At 45.7% G+C, this 15,950-nt stretch overlaps 1 protein-coding gene across 1 annotated transcript in view; it reads right to left on the bottom strand.

The window, feature by feature from the left end:
* The window catches only part of JAM2 (junctional adhesion molecule 2), a 53,238-nt gene extending 48,004 nt beyond the window's left edge, over positions 1 to 5,234 (bottom strand). Inside the window, exon 1 of the mRNA XM_045002216.1 lies at positions 4,799 to 5,234. Within this exon, the coding sequence (XP_044858151.1) occupies positions 4,799 to 4,853 (55 nt within the window). The 5' untranslated portion in view covers positions 4,854 to 5,234. The remainder of the gene's footprint in view (positions 1 to 4,798) is intronic.
* Between the last annotated feature and the right edge of the window lie 10,716 nt (positions 5,235 to 15,950).

Raw genomic sequence — 15,950 nt, 5'->3', positions numbered from 1 at the left:
TGCCCCCGACCTCCTCCTGTGCCCCAACCCCCTGCCCCCAACCCTAATCTTCCTCCTGCCCTCCGAATCCCTCAGGCCCAGCCGAGATCACCCTCCTGCACCCCAAACCCCTCATCCCGAGCCCCACCCCAGAGCCTGTACCCCCAGCTGAAGCCCTCCCCCCTCCCCCACACCCCAACCCCTTGCCCGGAACCCCTTCCCCCATACCCCAACCCATACCCTGAACCCCTCATTCCTGGCCCCACCCTGGAACATGCACCCCCACCCCAGAGCCTGCACCCCCAGCCAGAGCCCACACCCCAATCCCCAATTTCATGAGCATTTATGGCCTGCCATACAATTTCCATACCCAGATGTGGCCCTCAGGCCAAAACGTTTGCTCACCCCTGGGCTAGATTCTCACACTCTAGGTCGCCGTTGTGAATTAGTGAGATTCTGCTACACACACATTTCAGTTCAAAATGTTATTTCCACACACAACCTCAGAAACAGATGTCAGATCTAATCACTAAAATGACAAGAGGTTGAAGGCATCAAAACAAATTAAATGTATGATACAAAAATCTAGGGTATTCAGTAAAATATGTTCTATCTATGATACATTCTTATTAGATGTTTGGCATAATTTGCTGCATAGCCACTGTTAATCTGAAGATTTCTTTTCCAGTGTTACAACTTCTCATGTTTATGTTCAGTGAACCCTCTGGGCAGGGCAATGTTGTTGTTTTTTTTCTAATTTACATCCCTTTTCTGTTTTGCTTTAAAAAAAAAAAAAGCATTACCTTTTGAGCCATGCTGTCAATAGAACTGTGGCAAGTTTCTGAAACTGCAAGGGAAAGTTTGGGGTTTCTTTGTTTTACATAATAAATTAAAACTTTCTGCAGACATAGAAAAATTTCAGCTCCAATACCGCTTCTTTATTTTGTAAAAAACACCTTGAAAACTGCCTTACTGAGGCAAATGAACAACTTTCTTTGAAACAAGCCTACTTAACAGCTTACATACAATAGTTTCAATATGTTCTATGTTTTTAATCAGTACATAGTCTCCCCATTAGTACTGAAGCTGTTTGTTTTTATTTCTACGGTGGATACATATTTTGGCTTTTGCTCCTGGGCTCAAAGAAAACAATAATAGTTTTGTGCACTTGAGGCCTGATCCAAAGCTCTACTGACGTCAATAGGACTCCACAAGAATTCAGAGATCCACCCATGCAGTGGCGTATTATCGCCTAGGCCAGCAAATTTGCAGGGGCGGCAAATTTGCTACCGTCCCCTCCCCACTTCCGCCCCTCCCCCAAATCCCCAGCCCACCTCCTCCCCCAGGCGCGCCGCGCTTCCCTCCTTCCACCTCCCTCCCAGGCTTGCCACGCGGAAGCGCTGGGAGGGAGGGAGGGAGGAGAAGCGAGTAGCGGCGCGCTCGGAGGAGGCGGAGGTGAGCTGGGGCTGGTGGGCGTGGGGAGTAACTCTTGGGCGGGGGGTTGAAGGCAGGGAACTACTCCCTGCCCCAGCTCACCTCAACTCCACCTCCGCCATCCCCTGAGCGCACCACAACTCCCCTTCTCCCCGCTCCCTCCCAGGCTAACTTTGTAATAAAGACCAGGGCTAAGCTACCACATTGATGGGTGCAGTATGAGACCCTAAACATGCAGGCAAACAGGCTGGTTTTACAGGCAAGGGTTTGGTATTATTAATTGTTATTATTGCAGTAGTGCCTAGGAGCCCCAGTCATGGACCAGGACCACATTGTGCTAGGTGATGTACAAACACAGAAAAGGCAGTCCTTGCCTCATAGAACTTTGTTTATTCTTGACAAATCCAGGTAAATAACAACCACCCAAGTTAACTTCTTTCTTTGACAGGATTACTACCTAGTGGAGGGGGAAGCTATAGATGTGATATTGTTTGACTTTAGTAAGGCTTTTGACATAGTCCCACATGACATTGTCATAAGCAAACTAGGGAAATGTGATCTAAATTAAATTATTATAAGGTGGCTCCACAACTGGATGAAAAATTGTACTCTAAGGCCTGGTCTACACTGGGGGGGGGGAGGGGAGGGGGTTCGAACTGTCGTGGAAAAATTGACCACACCGTTGATTTTGGGTCAGACACACTGAGGCACCTTTATTAAAATTCCGATATGCATAAAGGGAAGGTCAACATGGCCCCACACAAAGAAGGTGGGGGTAGCTGCCTTGCCTTTAACAGTTTTTCACCAAGCTTATAAAGGCTAAAACCACAAAGCATAATTACACATCACACACATTATACGTTATTAACTCCTTATTTGGCATACTTTCTTACTTTTAGCGAGCCTGTCACTGCCCCTTACCATCTAGGGTTTTTCCTGTTATTCCCAAATGTGGTTTTCGTTGGTAGTCTGCCTGCCTGTAAGACCCCTGCTTGCGGTTACTTCTGCAAAAGCTCTTGCTAGACTCTGTGTATTACAGCTGGGCACCTTAGGGCCGCTTGGTTCCTCTTTTTGCTTTACTTCCTGGTGTTCTTTATACAGACAAACATTTTGCAGAAGTATTAAACTCATTGCTTATATATGCTAGTAGGGCAAGGGGTTAAGGCCTACAAATTACGCCAAGCAGCAACGGGGGGTTAAGGGTACGCTTAAAATTCTGGGCCTATAAGCAGGGTGGGGGGGATATTTTCCCTATCATTCCCTCCTTTTGATGCCAATGGCATCAACTTCCTCAATGTGAATATTCAAAGAGGTTCTGGACTTCAGAACTCGTAGGCTCATTTTATAGGGTGCTTCCAGGGTTTCAGGCAGACAGGGATCTAATACCCTCAAGGGAACAAGGGCCACTTAATAAAGTGGCATAAACAAAGCAAATATAGGGCAGGGACAACAAGCTCTACAGCAACAATAACAAAAAACAAATATTTAATGACAACCCTCCTTTGGAAAGGCCTCAGTATATGTACCTAGAGGTATGGAGGGCTAGAGGGTTTTGATAATGTCCTGTAAAACAATTGATTTAACAGAACTAAGGTACGCAAGTTCAGCTACGCGAATAGCGTAGCTGAACTCGAAGTACCTTAGTTTGAAGTACTTACCCGTCCTCACGGCGCGGGATCGAAGTCCGCGGCTACCCCGTCGACTCTGCCACCGCCGTTCGCGGTGGTGGAGTTCCGGAGTTGACGGGAGCGCGTTCGGAGTTCGATATATCGTGTCTAGATGAGACGCGATATATCGAACTCCGAGAAGTTGATCGCTACCCGCCGACCCGGGCGGGTAGTATGGACGTACCCTAAGAGTAGCTATCAATGGTTCGCTGTCAAACTGGGAAGACATATCTAGTCAGGTCTCACAGAAGTCTGTCTGGGGTTCAGTACTATTCAATATTTTCATTAATGACTTAGATAACAGAGTATGCTTATAAAATTTGCAGATGATCCCACACTGGGAGGGGTTGCAAGCACTTTGGAGAACAGAATTAGAATGAAAAACCACCATGACAAACTGGAGAACTGGTCTGAAGTCCATAAAATGAAATTCAATGAAGTACAAAGTACTATACTTTGGAAAGAAAAAAAAATAAATGCACAGCTACAAAATGGGAATAACTGGCTAGGTAGAAGCAGTTTTGAAAAGAATCCAGGAGTTATAGTGGATCCACAAACAGAATGAGTCAAGGATGTGATGCAGTTGCAAAGAAGGCTAATATCATTCCGAGGTGCATATAAGACATATAAGAGATGAGATAAGTGTCTCTCTCTACTCAGCAGTGGTGAGACCTCAGCTGGAGTATTGTGTTCAATTCTGGGCATCAAACTTTAGTGAAAATGTGGACAAACAGGAAAAAGTCCAGCTGAGAGCAACAAAAGTGATGAAAAGTTTAGAAGACCTGATGTATAAGGAAAGATTAAAATAATGTTGTATGTTTAGTCTTCAGAAAAGAAGACTTGGGAGGGGCCTGATAATAATCTTCAAATATGTTAAGGGCCCTTATAAAGAGGACAGTGATCAATTGTTGTCCATGTTCACTAAAGGTAGTACAAGTAGTAACAGGTTTAATCTGCAGCATGGGAGATTTAGGTTAGAGATTAGGAAAAACTTTTTAAAAAAACAGTAAAGGTAGTTAAACTCTGAACTAGGCTTCCACAGGTGGTTGTGGAATCCCTATCATTAGAGGTTTTTTAAGAACAGACTGGACAAAACACTTGGCACAGATGGTCGAGGTTTCCTGTGGCCTGGTCCCTTCCAGCCCTGCATGCCTAGGATCCTTTGAGGCTGTGAAATGCCATTTGCTGCTAAGCCTTCCTCTCGGGCGATGCACCTCTCCATTCAACAAGGAGATCCCCCCCCCTCATTGCAAAATCGTCTTCACCGAGCTCCCAAGGGAAGCTTAAAGCAACAGGTTGGAAGGAAAGGAGCCCAGCCACCTTCTGGAGGAGTCAGCAGCTCCTCGCCCCCCCTCTCCCCCGCAGCTGGCCCGACCAACAGCATTACGGACTAGCGCAGAAGCTATCCCGCCACCACAAGCGCAAAGCCCCGCTCCATCCTTCCCAAACCCCGCTCCATCCTTTGCACGGGCTGCAGCTCGCTTGGCGGAGCGGGCCGTCCCTGCTTGCCCCTTGCAGTGAGGCAGGGTCCCGACTCCCAGCCCAGCCAGGGGCTCAAACCCCGCCCCGTGGCTGGCTCCCCGGGGCTGTGCGGGGCGAGCGAGCCCCGGCAGCCGGGCGAACAAAGGGCGCCGCGGGGCTGGGGCTGGGGCTGCGCCCTGCCCTCCAGCAGGGCCTGGCTGCGGCGGCGGCGGCGAAGGGGGAGACGCGCCACTTACAGCACAGAGCCCCCAGGGTGCCGAGGAGAAGCGGCAGGAGGCGGCGGCTCGCCATCTTCCAGCCCCAGCGGCTTCCCGCGAGGCGGCCGGAGCAGCTCCCAGGGCGCCTCAGCTGGCGGGACTCCCGCGGCGCCCTGCAGCCGGGGGCGGGGGCTTCTCCCGCTTCTCGGGGCGTTGCGGGGAGGCGTCTCCGCAGCTGCCCAGGCTGGGGGTGAAGGTTTCTGCCGGGTCCTAGCACTGCCCGTCACACTGCGGGGAAGACGGTCCCAAGAGCGGAAAGGGCTGGGGCCACTTCTCTCGGTGTTGTCTCTCCTCATACAGCCAAGGCAGGTGAGGTGAGACACAGCCACGCAGAGCCGGCGGTGGGGAAGGGTGGGGCAACCTTGAAATGAACTGCGAGTCCGTTCCAGCTGTAACGGGAATCCCAGCTACAATAACTAAGCCAAACCAAGCCACCTTCCAGCCAGCCCCCGTTTTCTTCCGTGCAGCTTTGAACATTCATGTTAATTTTGATGAATTCCTCATGGTCTTCTTGGCATGCACAGTGCAAACGTAACTTTTCTTTTACACTAACACGGAAACCATCCCAGTTTCCTACGCAGCTGCCCCACGCCCTGGAACAATAGTTTGCACTGAGCGTAGTTTGAACAGAAAAATAAAACATCTCCGGTTCTATGCGAGGGTAGGTTTCAAATATTATTAATTGTTGTTATTTTTTATTATTGTATTTATGTTCCAGTAGTACTCTCACAATGCTGGGCTCAGAAGAGCCAGGATCCTTACTCCAAAGATTGTATAGGGATTGATTTGTGTGATCATTGAAGTCACTGGCAAAGCTATCATTGTCCTCAGGGGTACAAGATTGGACTCAGACAACAGACAAATAGTTATGAAATTTCACGTAGTGAGCCTGATTGTCCTCCACTGATTTGCACCATGTGAAGTCAATCTGTGTATAAAATTGCATTTTCAAAAGAGTGTAAATGACTCCACAAGGGGGAGATCTAAGTAGTTTTTAGATTTTAAAGATATTCCTACGTAAAACACAGAACTATTGAATCACTACTAATGTTCAGTGTCTTTACAAATAGTTATGAATCAGTTCCACACTTGCAATCATTAGAACTGCCAGTGATTCCTAAGATGCTCTTCTCATAGAATCATAGACTATCAGGGTTGGAAGGAACCTCAGAAGGTCATCTAGTCCAACCTCCTGCTCAAAGCAGGACCAATCCCCAACTAAACTCATGTTTAGAAGAATCAAGCAAATGTACTACTAATTTGTTAAAACAATTGTAAATCCAATTTAAACATACAGCAGTTTTGTTTGTATCCCCAGTGACACCTGTTACTTTTTATATTTCAATATATATTTTTAAGTCTGTTGAGCACTTCAGGCAGAAAGTATGTAGAGAAAATGAAAAGCAAATGGGAAGGATTCAGAAAGGATTCCAAATAGAAGTATGTGTCCTGTCAAAAATCTTGGATTATATTTTTCATAATCTGTTCTGGCTTCATTTCATTTTTCTGTGTGTGATAATTTTTTAAAAACTGACAGAAATCATAGAATAAATTTCATAACCCTGATTGCAAATGGGAAAATAAATCCCAGGGAGGTAAAGTCCATTATTCTCAAATTTCATTTAATTGTCACTTTTCTCCAAAAGTGCTTACTTCTTCAGATATATGCATTAGTGAAGAGAATTGAATCAGGAAAGGAAAACATTTATGTTCCTAGTTTTAGGAATCTCATATGAAGCTATCATTCTCCTTGGTAAGTAATAGCTGGTGAACTAGAGAGGGATGTAAAGCATGTATGTATTAAACAAACATTGAAAAATCCATGAAAAACACTTTTAATTTATTTTTCTTCATGGTAGCTGAACATCTCCATCATCACTGCATTGATTTTGTAAATGTCTATCCATTTTTGTAACAGTAAACGCTAGGACATTTGAGGCTGAGCTTTCTCACATGCCTTACTTCAGCAATTTGTTTGGTTTCCAGGATAGTGACTTCATAACTGGCTATAACCTTCCATTTTAATTTGTTTTCTTCTCATTTTTAATCACACTGTTAAAAATCCAGACACAGCAGGACTTGTAGTAGCTGCCTCAACTTTCTGTGCATTTACTCTTATCTTCCTTCCACCACCAATAAAATCCCATCAAACATTTGGAAGCTTTTACTTTTGCGCAGCAAATCTCCATTCTTTTTGTTTTTACAATAGATCTTGAACAAGTTCAAGGAGATGCTTCTGCACTAAACTGTGACAATAATAAATTTTGATTTATTTGGCTTGGATTAGACCATGATCATCATTTACAAGTATTCTAAGGATTAACCCACCCAGGATGGAAAGGAATTATTTAGGGTGGCATAAAGGGATGTAATGGAATGAAATTTGAGATGAAAAATTTACAGTGAATTTCAGAAAGCTTGCACACCACTTGCAGCAAGCATGTAGGGTATGTGTAGCTGCACACTGCAGTGAAAAGCAAGCTATCCATGCTGTGGTGTGTAGCAGTGGGGAGCTGCTGGAGCCTTTCCCCCCTGCCTGTCTCTTGCCAGAGCCTTTCCCCACTGCCTCCCTCCCACCAGAGCTGTCCCCAATGCCCAATCTTTCACTATGGCAGGGGCAGGCTCCAGAAGCAGGGAGGTAGCTATGGGACACTATACAGCTAAAAATAGCAGGATAGACAGGGGAGGCACTACTTGGGCACATAGGCCTAGTCCACACTGGGGGAGGAGGAGGGATCAACCTAAGATACGCAACTTCAGCTATGAGAAGAGCGTAGCTGAAGTCGACATATCTTAGGTCGACTTACCTCACGTCCTCATGGCACGGGGTCGACTGCTGCTGCTCCCCTGTCAACTCCGCTCCCGTCTCTCGCTGCGGTGGCGTACAGGAGTCAACGGCAGAGCAATCGGGAATCGATTTATCGCAACTACGATAGATGCGATTAATCGATCCCCGATAGATCGATCACTACCTGCCAATCCGGCAGGTAGTGTAGACATACCCATAGAGAGCAGTGTAGGGTATATCCCTGGTTACATACCCACAGGGTTCAGCTGTGTCTTTACCTCCCTAAGCAATGCCTCCCCATCTACACTGCTATTTATACCCATGCTAAGGAAGGCATGTAGTGTATATACCCTACATACGGCCAAAAGGAATGTGCAGTGTAGACATACCTTAAGATAAGAAAGTCTCCTCATCCTCCATGCAATTGTCATCCTTCAGTCTATTTATTATGTCTTAGCTCTGCCCCTCTAGCTGGGAGCCAATTAGCTAGGTATGGAGCATGACTAATTGGCTATATTCACTAGGCTTGAATGTGATGGGGATTAAGCCCCATAAAGGGACAAAGTGGCAATTTGGATGATGCAGAAACAGTGACTGGAGAAGGGAATTAAGGAGTTAGTCACTGGGATAATGGTATAGTCATCTGGCAATGGGGAGAAGAGTACCTATTTTTGTCTCTCAAATGTAGTAGGCTTCCAATACTAATTGCCAGAAACATAAACTCATATCTAGAGCTTAGTTCTGATATAATTTACACAAGTTTTATACCAGTGTAGCTCCACTGACTTCAGTAGAATTACTACTGATTTACAAATGTGAGAGATCAGAATCCCTTTTTTCTTTCCTTTGTGTTGGCTTGCTTTTTCTGGAAAATTTTATGGAGATATACCTCTCTCATAGAACTGGAAGGGACCCTGAAAGGTCATTGAGTCCAGCCCCCTTCCTTCACTAGCAGGACCATCTACTGATTTTGCTACAGATCCCTAAGTGGCTCCCTGAAGGATTGAACTTACACCCCTAGGTTTAGCAGGCCAATGCTCAAACCACTGAACTATAATCCCAGGTCTTAGTCAACTTCTTTGGTTATCTCCTCCACACCTTTCTGCTCCTAAAAAGTAACGGCAGAATCTCTCCCTGCAGCCTCCTTCTGCTCTCAACTTCCTGGCTTTATACTAACCAGCCTGCTCCTACCCAGCTGGTCATCACATTCAGTTAAGCCTGGCTCTCCCTCCAGATGCAGACAGATATCATAACTGGCCTCACACATTAATACCTTCAGAGCCTGTGTGGGGTGCACATCCCATCACACCCTAAAGCTATAGAACTCTGGATGCTCCTCAATGCAACTAGATAAATGTCTGGACAATAAGTTAACATGATAATGAAGATGGGGCAAGGGGTTCCACTTAATGTTGGGAATATTCTCATGGCAATGCTTAAAATGCTTTGCTGCTAGATGGGGTTCTCAAACTGGGGGTTGTGACCCCTCTGGGGTCGTGAGGTTATTACATGGGGGGGTCGTGAGTTGTCAGCCTCCACCCCAAAACCCCGCTTTGCTGTCAGCATTTAAAATAGTGTTAAATGTAAAAAAAAAGTGTTTTTAATTTATAAGGGGGGGTCGCATTTAGAGGCTTGCTGGGTGAAAGGGATCACCAATACAAAAGTTTGAAAACCACTGGTCTTGAGAATATGTTCATTAATTGGTGAGCTTGGAGCCATCAGGATATAGTAGTCATGGTTTATCACTTCTACATGATGGGGTAAAGCACCTACGGTGTAAGAGCCTTGTTGGGGCTAGTAGTGTTTTAGGGAAACGGGATGCCAATGACAATATCCCACTTTATGCACACTACAAAAGAAAAATCACATTCTTCCTGAACTTCAAGTGGGCATTTGGAGACTTCATCCTTGTAATATTTTTTGGCTCTTTTTCCTTCTTTCTGTTCTTATGTGTCTATCTTCTTTCTCTACCACATAGCTCCTAATATGCTGTGAATCTCATTTAACAAAAAGCCATTGGAATGCAGCCAAATCCTTCTCAGAGTGCTTTTCAATCAGAAGTCCTTTGGGTTTTGGCCTAGCTTCATTTTGGTCTAGATCAACAGGTTGATTAAAGTGACCCAGTAAGTCCCCTGCATACTGCTGACTCGCCAGATTTGTACAACTAAAAATACCCCCCAGCTGATCCTTGGCTCAATTCACAGAGATCTAATGAACCCAGATTTTTATTCTCTGATGCTAACCTTAAGAAAATAAACTGTGGTAGAGAATGTTAAAGGAGACAGTCTGCTGACTGTGAGCCTGTTGTGGTATCATGGATCAAAATACATTTAAAGGGTTGAATCCGCAGCTGCAGCCAACCGTTATGCCATCTTGATTCTTCCTCCAGTCCAGGGGCTGTTGAAGTGCTAGTTTAGCCTATGTGAAATTTACAGCAGCTTCAGGGCTCTTGTAGGTTGTACTGGCTGGTAATGTCTCCACAAAAGGTCATTCTACCAGCTGGGGATTGTCAAAGTTCAGCAGTGGCACAAACATGTCCCCTTGGAGCTTGAACTCCAATATGTCCTCAATGCTACTAATCCTTAGGTGGCTTTTCATCTTCTTTGTGCTGACAGAGCGGCATAAGCAGGAGGAAGAAGGAGCTAGGATCTGATCCCCAAATGTTCCAGAACTGAGATATAAATTGAATAAAAAGTTTTGCATACCGGTGTAAAGGAAGATATATGTATCAAGACAAGATTTAAAAAGAGAGAAATTTTAAAGAATAAAAGCAAAAGTGCTACATTTAATAAGACTTGTCATTCTGGATTTCTGGAGCATTGGAGAGAAGTGGACTTCTCAGAGATTTCTGTCTATTCTTCTCTAAACCTTTTCTGAGCTTGCCTTCTCCTTACCAGACTGAACGGTGTGTTCCATATAAACAGTCTATATATCCCCAAATGTGAACTTTTAACTTTCAAATTGAAATGAACACATAATAAAAGGTCTGTACTTTTGGGTGGGTCATTGACTGGATATGAACTCAAATCATTGAGCAGAAAGATTAACTCCACATCTAATGCAGTTAGAATAGCAACAACTAATAATATAAATAATTAATAAGAACCTCTTTTCACTTTCTTGTGAGCCTTTCATCTAAGGATCACAAAGTGCATTACAAATATAAAAGAAATAAGTGTGTAAAGAGCCTACTACATTAGAGAGACAAGGTGGATGAGGTAATGTGTTTTATCGGACCAACTTCTGTTGCTGAAAAATCTTTCAAGCAACACAGAGCTCTTTAGTGCTCACAGGCTGCTACTGTTTAGCTTCCTTGATTTTTGCCTCTGCACCTCCCCCTCTCTCTCTCATCTGGTCTGTTCTTAGTTTCTGAATATTCTCTTTTCCCTCACACCCCGGCATCTGGTAACAATACCCAAGGGAACCCTCTGCCCGCATGGTGTTAGTTTCTGGGCAGACTCTACTAGGCTTTATTTTAGGTGGAGCCTCTTAAGTGTTTTTATGCAAGATGGGTCTTGTAAGGTATCATTGCAAAGGTTATGATTTACTGAATGTGATTAGCCAATTTGTATGCATGTATCATTTCTGTATCTAAAGTTAGGAATATTGACTATGTAACAATTACAACTGTGTTTGTATTTGGGAGACACCCACCAGACAACTGGGCATCAGCTTTGATGAGCCATTAGGAAGAAACAATAAGACTTTGAAGATACTAATCTCTCTCCTTCCTGAGAGGCCGCCTGGGATGTGGTTGTGACACTGCTAGGTCAGGTGGTCCTGTCACCTGGTACTAACACTATCTTGGACTTCTAGTAATTTTCCATTAAAAGGAGGGTGAGGTCAAGACTGGGAAACAAAAGATTCCCGCCTTATGTAAATCTTATTTAAGGCTGGGGAGTAAGGCAAAGAAGGCTATCCTCCATTGCCTACCCAAGAAGAAAGACTGTTGAAAGTACCTGAAGAGACTTACAGATTGTCTACACTGGCAATTTTGTTGCCAAAAACTGCCTTTTGGCAACAAAACAGCAATAGTGTACACACTACAATGGGACTTTTGTCAAAAAAATGCCCAGTTTTCGCAACAAAAAACTTCCACTCCTGTGAGAGACTTTTGTTTTTTCCTCTCCCTTTATTGTCGACAAACAGCCAGTGTAGACACCACACCTTTTTTTCCCAATTTTATTGGCCTCCAGAAAGTTTTATTGGCCTCCCACAATTCCCATGCTGCTGCTCTGGTCAGCAGTTTGAACTTTGTGGCCCTGCAGCCAACCCACCCCTCCCCCTTGCAGCCCCGGGAATTTTAAATCTCATTTCCTGCTTGCTGGCTTCCCAGGTAAGCATGGCTGGATATTGCACCAAACGCGCTCCCGCTTGGATCACTGCTGAGCTGTTGGATCTGATCTGTATATGGGGAGAGGAGTCTGTTCAGTTGCATCTGCGATTGACCTGTAGGAATCGGGACACATATGGGCAAGTTTCTCAAGGCTTGTGCGAAAAGGGCTATGATCGGGACACGCAGCAGTGCAGAGGTAGGATAAAGGAACCGAGGCAGGCGTACCATAAGGCATGGGAGACAAACCATCACTCTGGTGGTACACCTAAGACCTGCCACTTCTATAAGGAGCTGAATGCTATCCTCGGTGGTGACCCCACCTCCATCGCCGATAGCCCCGTGGATACTTTGGAGGCAGCAGAAAGAAGAGCTAACCCGGAAGCTGAAATTCTGGATGAAGAAGTGGAGGTAGAAGAGGATGTGGAGCTCCCAGTGGGGTCGCCCAGTGAGGCAGGCAGCCAGGAACTTTACTCCACTCCAGAAGTGCTGTACAGATAGCAGATGAGAGAAAAGTGGGAGGCAGGTAGTGTTTTATGTGAGTTGGACATTGCCCTGTGTAGTTAATCTGCATGGCCAAGCAGGGTTTCGATGGACATGAAGACCTGCAGGGAATCCTCCAGAGAGAGGCTCTGGAAAGTTTCCAAGAGGTACTTGCTATCCTCTGCCGCAGATTCCAAGGGATTGCAGCCTTGTTAGTTCCCCCACTGTAGGAAACTGTACCATGCCATTTAGCAATCACTGGAGCTGGGACCAAAGCGGCACATAGTTGAGCTGCATATAGACTGGGGTGAAAGCCGCAAGCATGCAGTAGTTGTGTGCTGGTTTCCTTCCTCGCCTGCAGCAGTGAGATGTCAGGAAGCAGGTTGGCTGCCTCTGAAAAAGTGTGTGATAATTTTAGAATGAGTTCCCTGCAAAGCTATCCTGCAAGCCAGGACCGTTTGGTCTGTATATACAACCGCCTTTCCCCCACTCCTGACACTCACCATGATTGGGGTGCTCACAGAGTTGTGTGCCTGTCTAGAGTCAGTGAGAAAGTGATTGTTACTAGTTGCAAAAGGCCCTTGTTACTGAAATGTTTCAGTCGTTTGCTGGAATGTAACAATCCCTCTTCTGTGCATTGCCCACAGCAGCCGAGACCTTGAGGAAAACACCACGCACCACTGCTGACCGGCTTCGGCAGATAAGGAAGAAGCCAAGACATAGCAAAGAAGACATGTTCATGGAGGTGCTGCAGCGCGATAAGAGACAGACCAGGGAACACAAAGAGTGCTGGGAAGCCAATGCAGCATTTGTTGGCAAGTGATAGAGCGGATGATAAAAGTTATGGGGGATCAGACAGAGATGCTCAAGTCTTTGATAGAGCTGCAAACTGAGCAGATCCGTGATCGACCTCCACTGCAGCACATGCACAATTCTTTGCCAACCCCACCCCACTCTATGCCCACACATTCCTTTTCACTTCACAGCATTCCTGAGTTTCCCCATCACTCCACCCCCTCTCACAGCTTGGACAATGATAGCTGGAGCTACACACAGTTGTGAGGTTTTACCCTTTTTAACAATAAATAAAGGCTCAGGCATTTAATGGTACAATGTTTTTATTCTGTGTTCTATAAAAGTGTATAGCAATCAATTCACTCTCAGGAACAGGCTTCTAAAGCATTTTGTTGCATGGATCTTGGGCCCCAAAATTGTACATAGATGCACCAGGGAAGCAACTCCACAGCAGACATTTATTAGGTGCCCCTCACTGTCAAAGTGGTTCCTCAAAGCCTCTCTGATGTTAATAGCAGCCCTCTGGGCTCCTCTGACAGCCCCAGCAGCTGGCTGTTCAAACTGTGCAGCCAATCGCTCTGCCTCAGTGTTCCATACCCGAGCAAACATTTCACTCTTAGATTCACACAGATTATGCAAAGTACAGCACATGGCTATGACCATGGGAATATTATCCTCGGTAAGGTCTAGCTTGCCATTGAGACACCTTCAGCGAGCTTTCAAACGGCCAAAAGCACATTCAACTACCATGCGGCACCTGCTCAGGCTGTTGTTAAAATGCTCCTTGCTGCTGTCCAGGTGCCCTGTGTAAGGTTTCATGATCCAGGGCTCTAAGGGGTAAGCCAGGTCTCCCAGGATTACTATGAGCATTTCCACACCCCTATTGTGATCTTGTGGTCTGGAAAGAAAGTCTCTGCCCGCAGCTTTCTGAACAGACACTGTTCCTGAAGATGTGTGCGTCATGCATCTTTCCAGACCAGCCTGCATTGATGTCCATGAAACACCCCCGGTGATCCACAAGTGCCTGCAACACCATGGAGAAGTATCCCTTCCTATCGATGTATTCTGAGACAAGGTGGTCTGGCGCTAAAATTGGAATGTGTGTGCTGTCAATCACCTCGCCACAATTAGGGAAACCCATCTCTGCAAAGCCATCCACTATTTCATGCTCATTTCCCAGAGTCACGGTCCTCTGCAGCAGTCTGCGATTTATTGCCCTGCACACTTGGAGTAATAAAGCCCCAACAGTAGACTTCTCCACTCCAAATTGATTTGCAACTGCCCACAAATTCGCCAGCTGGATTCGCCAGCTTCCACACAGCGATTGCAACACGCTTCTCTACCGAAAGGGCAGCTCTCATTCTGGTGTCCTTACGCCACAGGTCGGGGTCCAGCTAAGCATATAGCTCCATGAAGGTTGCTTTATGCATTCTAAAGTTCTGTACCCACTGGTTGTCATCCCACACCTGCATGACACTGAGATCCCACCAATCAGTGCTTGTTTCCCTAACCCAAAAGTGATGGTCTACCATATGCAGCTGCTCTGTGAATGCCAAAAGCACTGATACGTTGCTGCTGTTCATATCACAATTGGGTGCCTGCGATTCATCCTCTGTCGATAACTTCGCGAATAACTCTACTGCCATGTGCAATGTCCTCATGACAGTTAACAGCACAGAGGAGAGACGTGCGGGATCCATCCTCTTTCACTGCAGATGCTGGTGCGCACTTCAAAGATTGACAGTTGGAAAAACGGTGTGAAAGGAAAGCTAGAATGGCAAGAAAAGAAGCCAGAAACCATTGGAGGGTTGGGATGCAAAGCGGTGCATGACGGGACATTTTGAATATCCGAGGATGCGCTGTGCTCTGTTTCCGCCTTCCCACAACACCTAGGTATTGATGGTGTCGCCAGGCGCTGTTGACAATGGTGCCCCAAATGTGGACACAATCTGTTGACAGAGGGAGCAAATGTAGACTTGCCCTTGCTTCTGTCGATTTTTTCTTGTTGACATTAGTTTCATTGACAAAACTTATCAATGTAGACAAGCCCAAAGGAACTAAGCTGAGGGAAAGGCAAGGGCTGAGTCAAGACTGAGACAGAGGAATCTAGTCTGTAAAGAGAAATAACTGGAACTCTAAGCTACAGAAAGTCTGCACTTGCCTGAAACAGCATTTAGGGTGAGAAATTACTTCTTGAAACCAGTCTCTAAGATCTTAAGCTTAGTTTGCGTATTTTGTTTTATTTGCGTAATCATCTGCCTTATTCTGTTTGCTATCCCTTATAATCACTTAAAATCTGCCTTTTATAGTTAATAAACTTGTTTTTGTTTATTATTAAACCCAGTTTGTGCAATTTCTAACAAGGGGGGGAGCGCAAGAAGTTGTGCATATCTCTCTCCACATTGAGGGAGAGGGCAAATTGTTATGAGCTTGCACAGTACAGATCTTTCTGTGCAGCGCAAGACAGTATTATCTGGGGTTTACCTCTCCATAGTGATGTGCACATGAGTGCTGGGTGAATCCTCTCACACAGTCTGTGTCTGCAGCTGGGTGTGGTCTTACCAGGGTGTGTGCTGGAAAGGAGCTTGAGAGCCTAGCATAGCAACCCAGTGCAAGGGAAACCCAGTCTGGCAGGGCCAGGGGGCTGAGTGGGACCCCAGCACATCAGGTGGCATCCTGGATTGGGGGTGGGCCTGTCACAGGCATGTTCACATATGTTTGAACAAGGTTTT

This window comes from Mauremys mutica, chromosome 1, assembly GCF_020497125.1.
Source record: "Mauremys mutica isolate MM-2020 ecotype Southern chromosome 1, ASM2049712v1, whole genome shotgun sequence".
NCBI classification, from domain to species: Eukaryota; Metazoa; Chordata; order Testudines; family Geoemydidae; genus Mauremys; species Mauremys mutica.
This window is presented reverse-complemented; position numbering and strand designations above follow the sequence as displayed.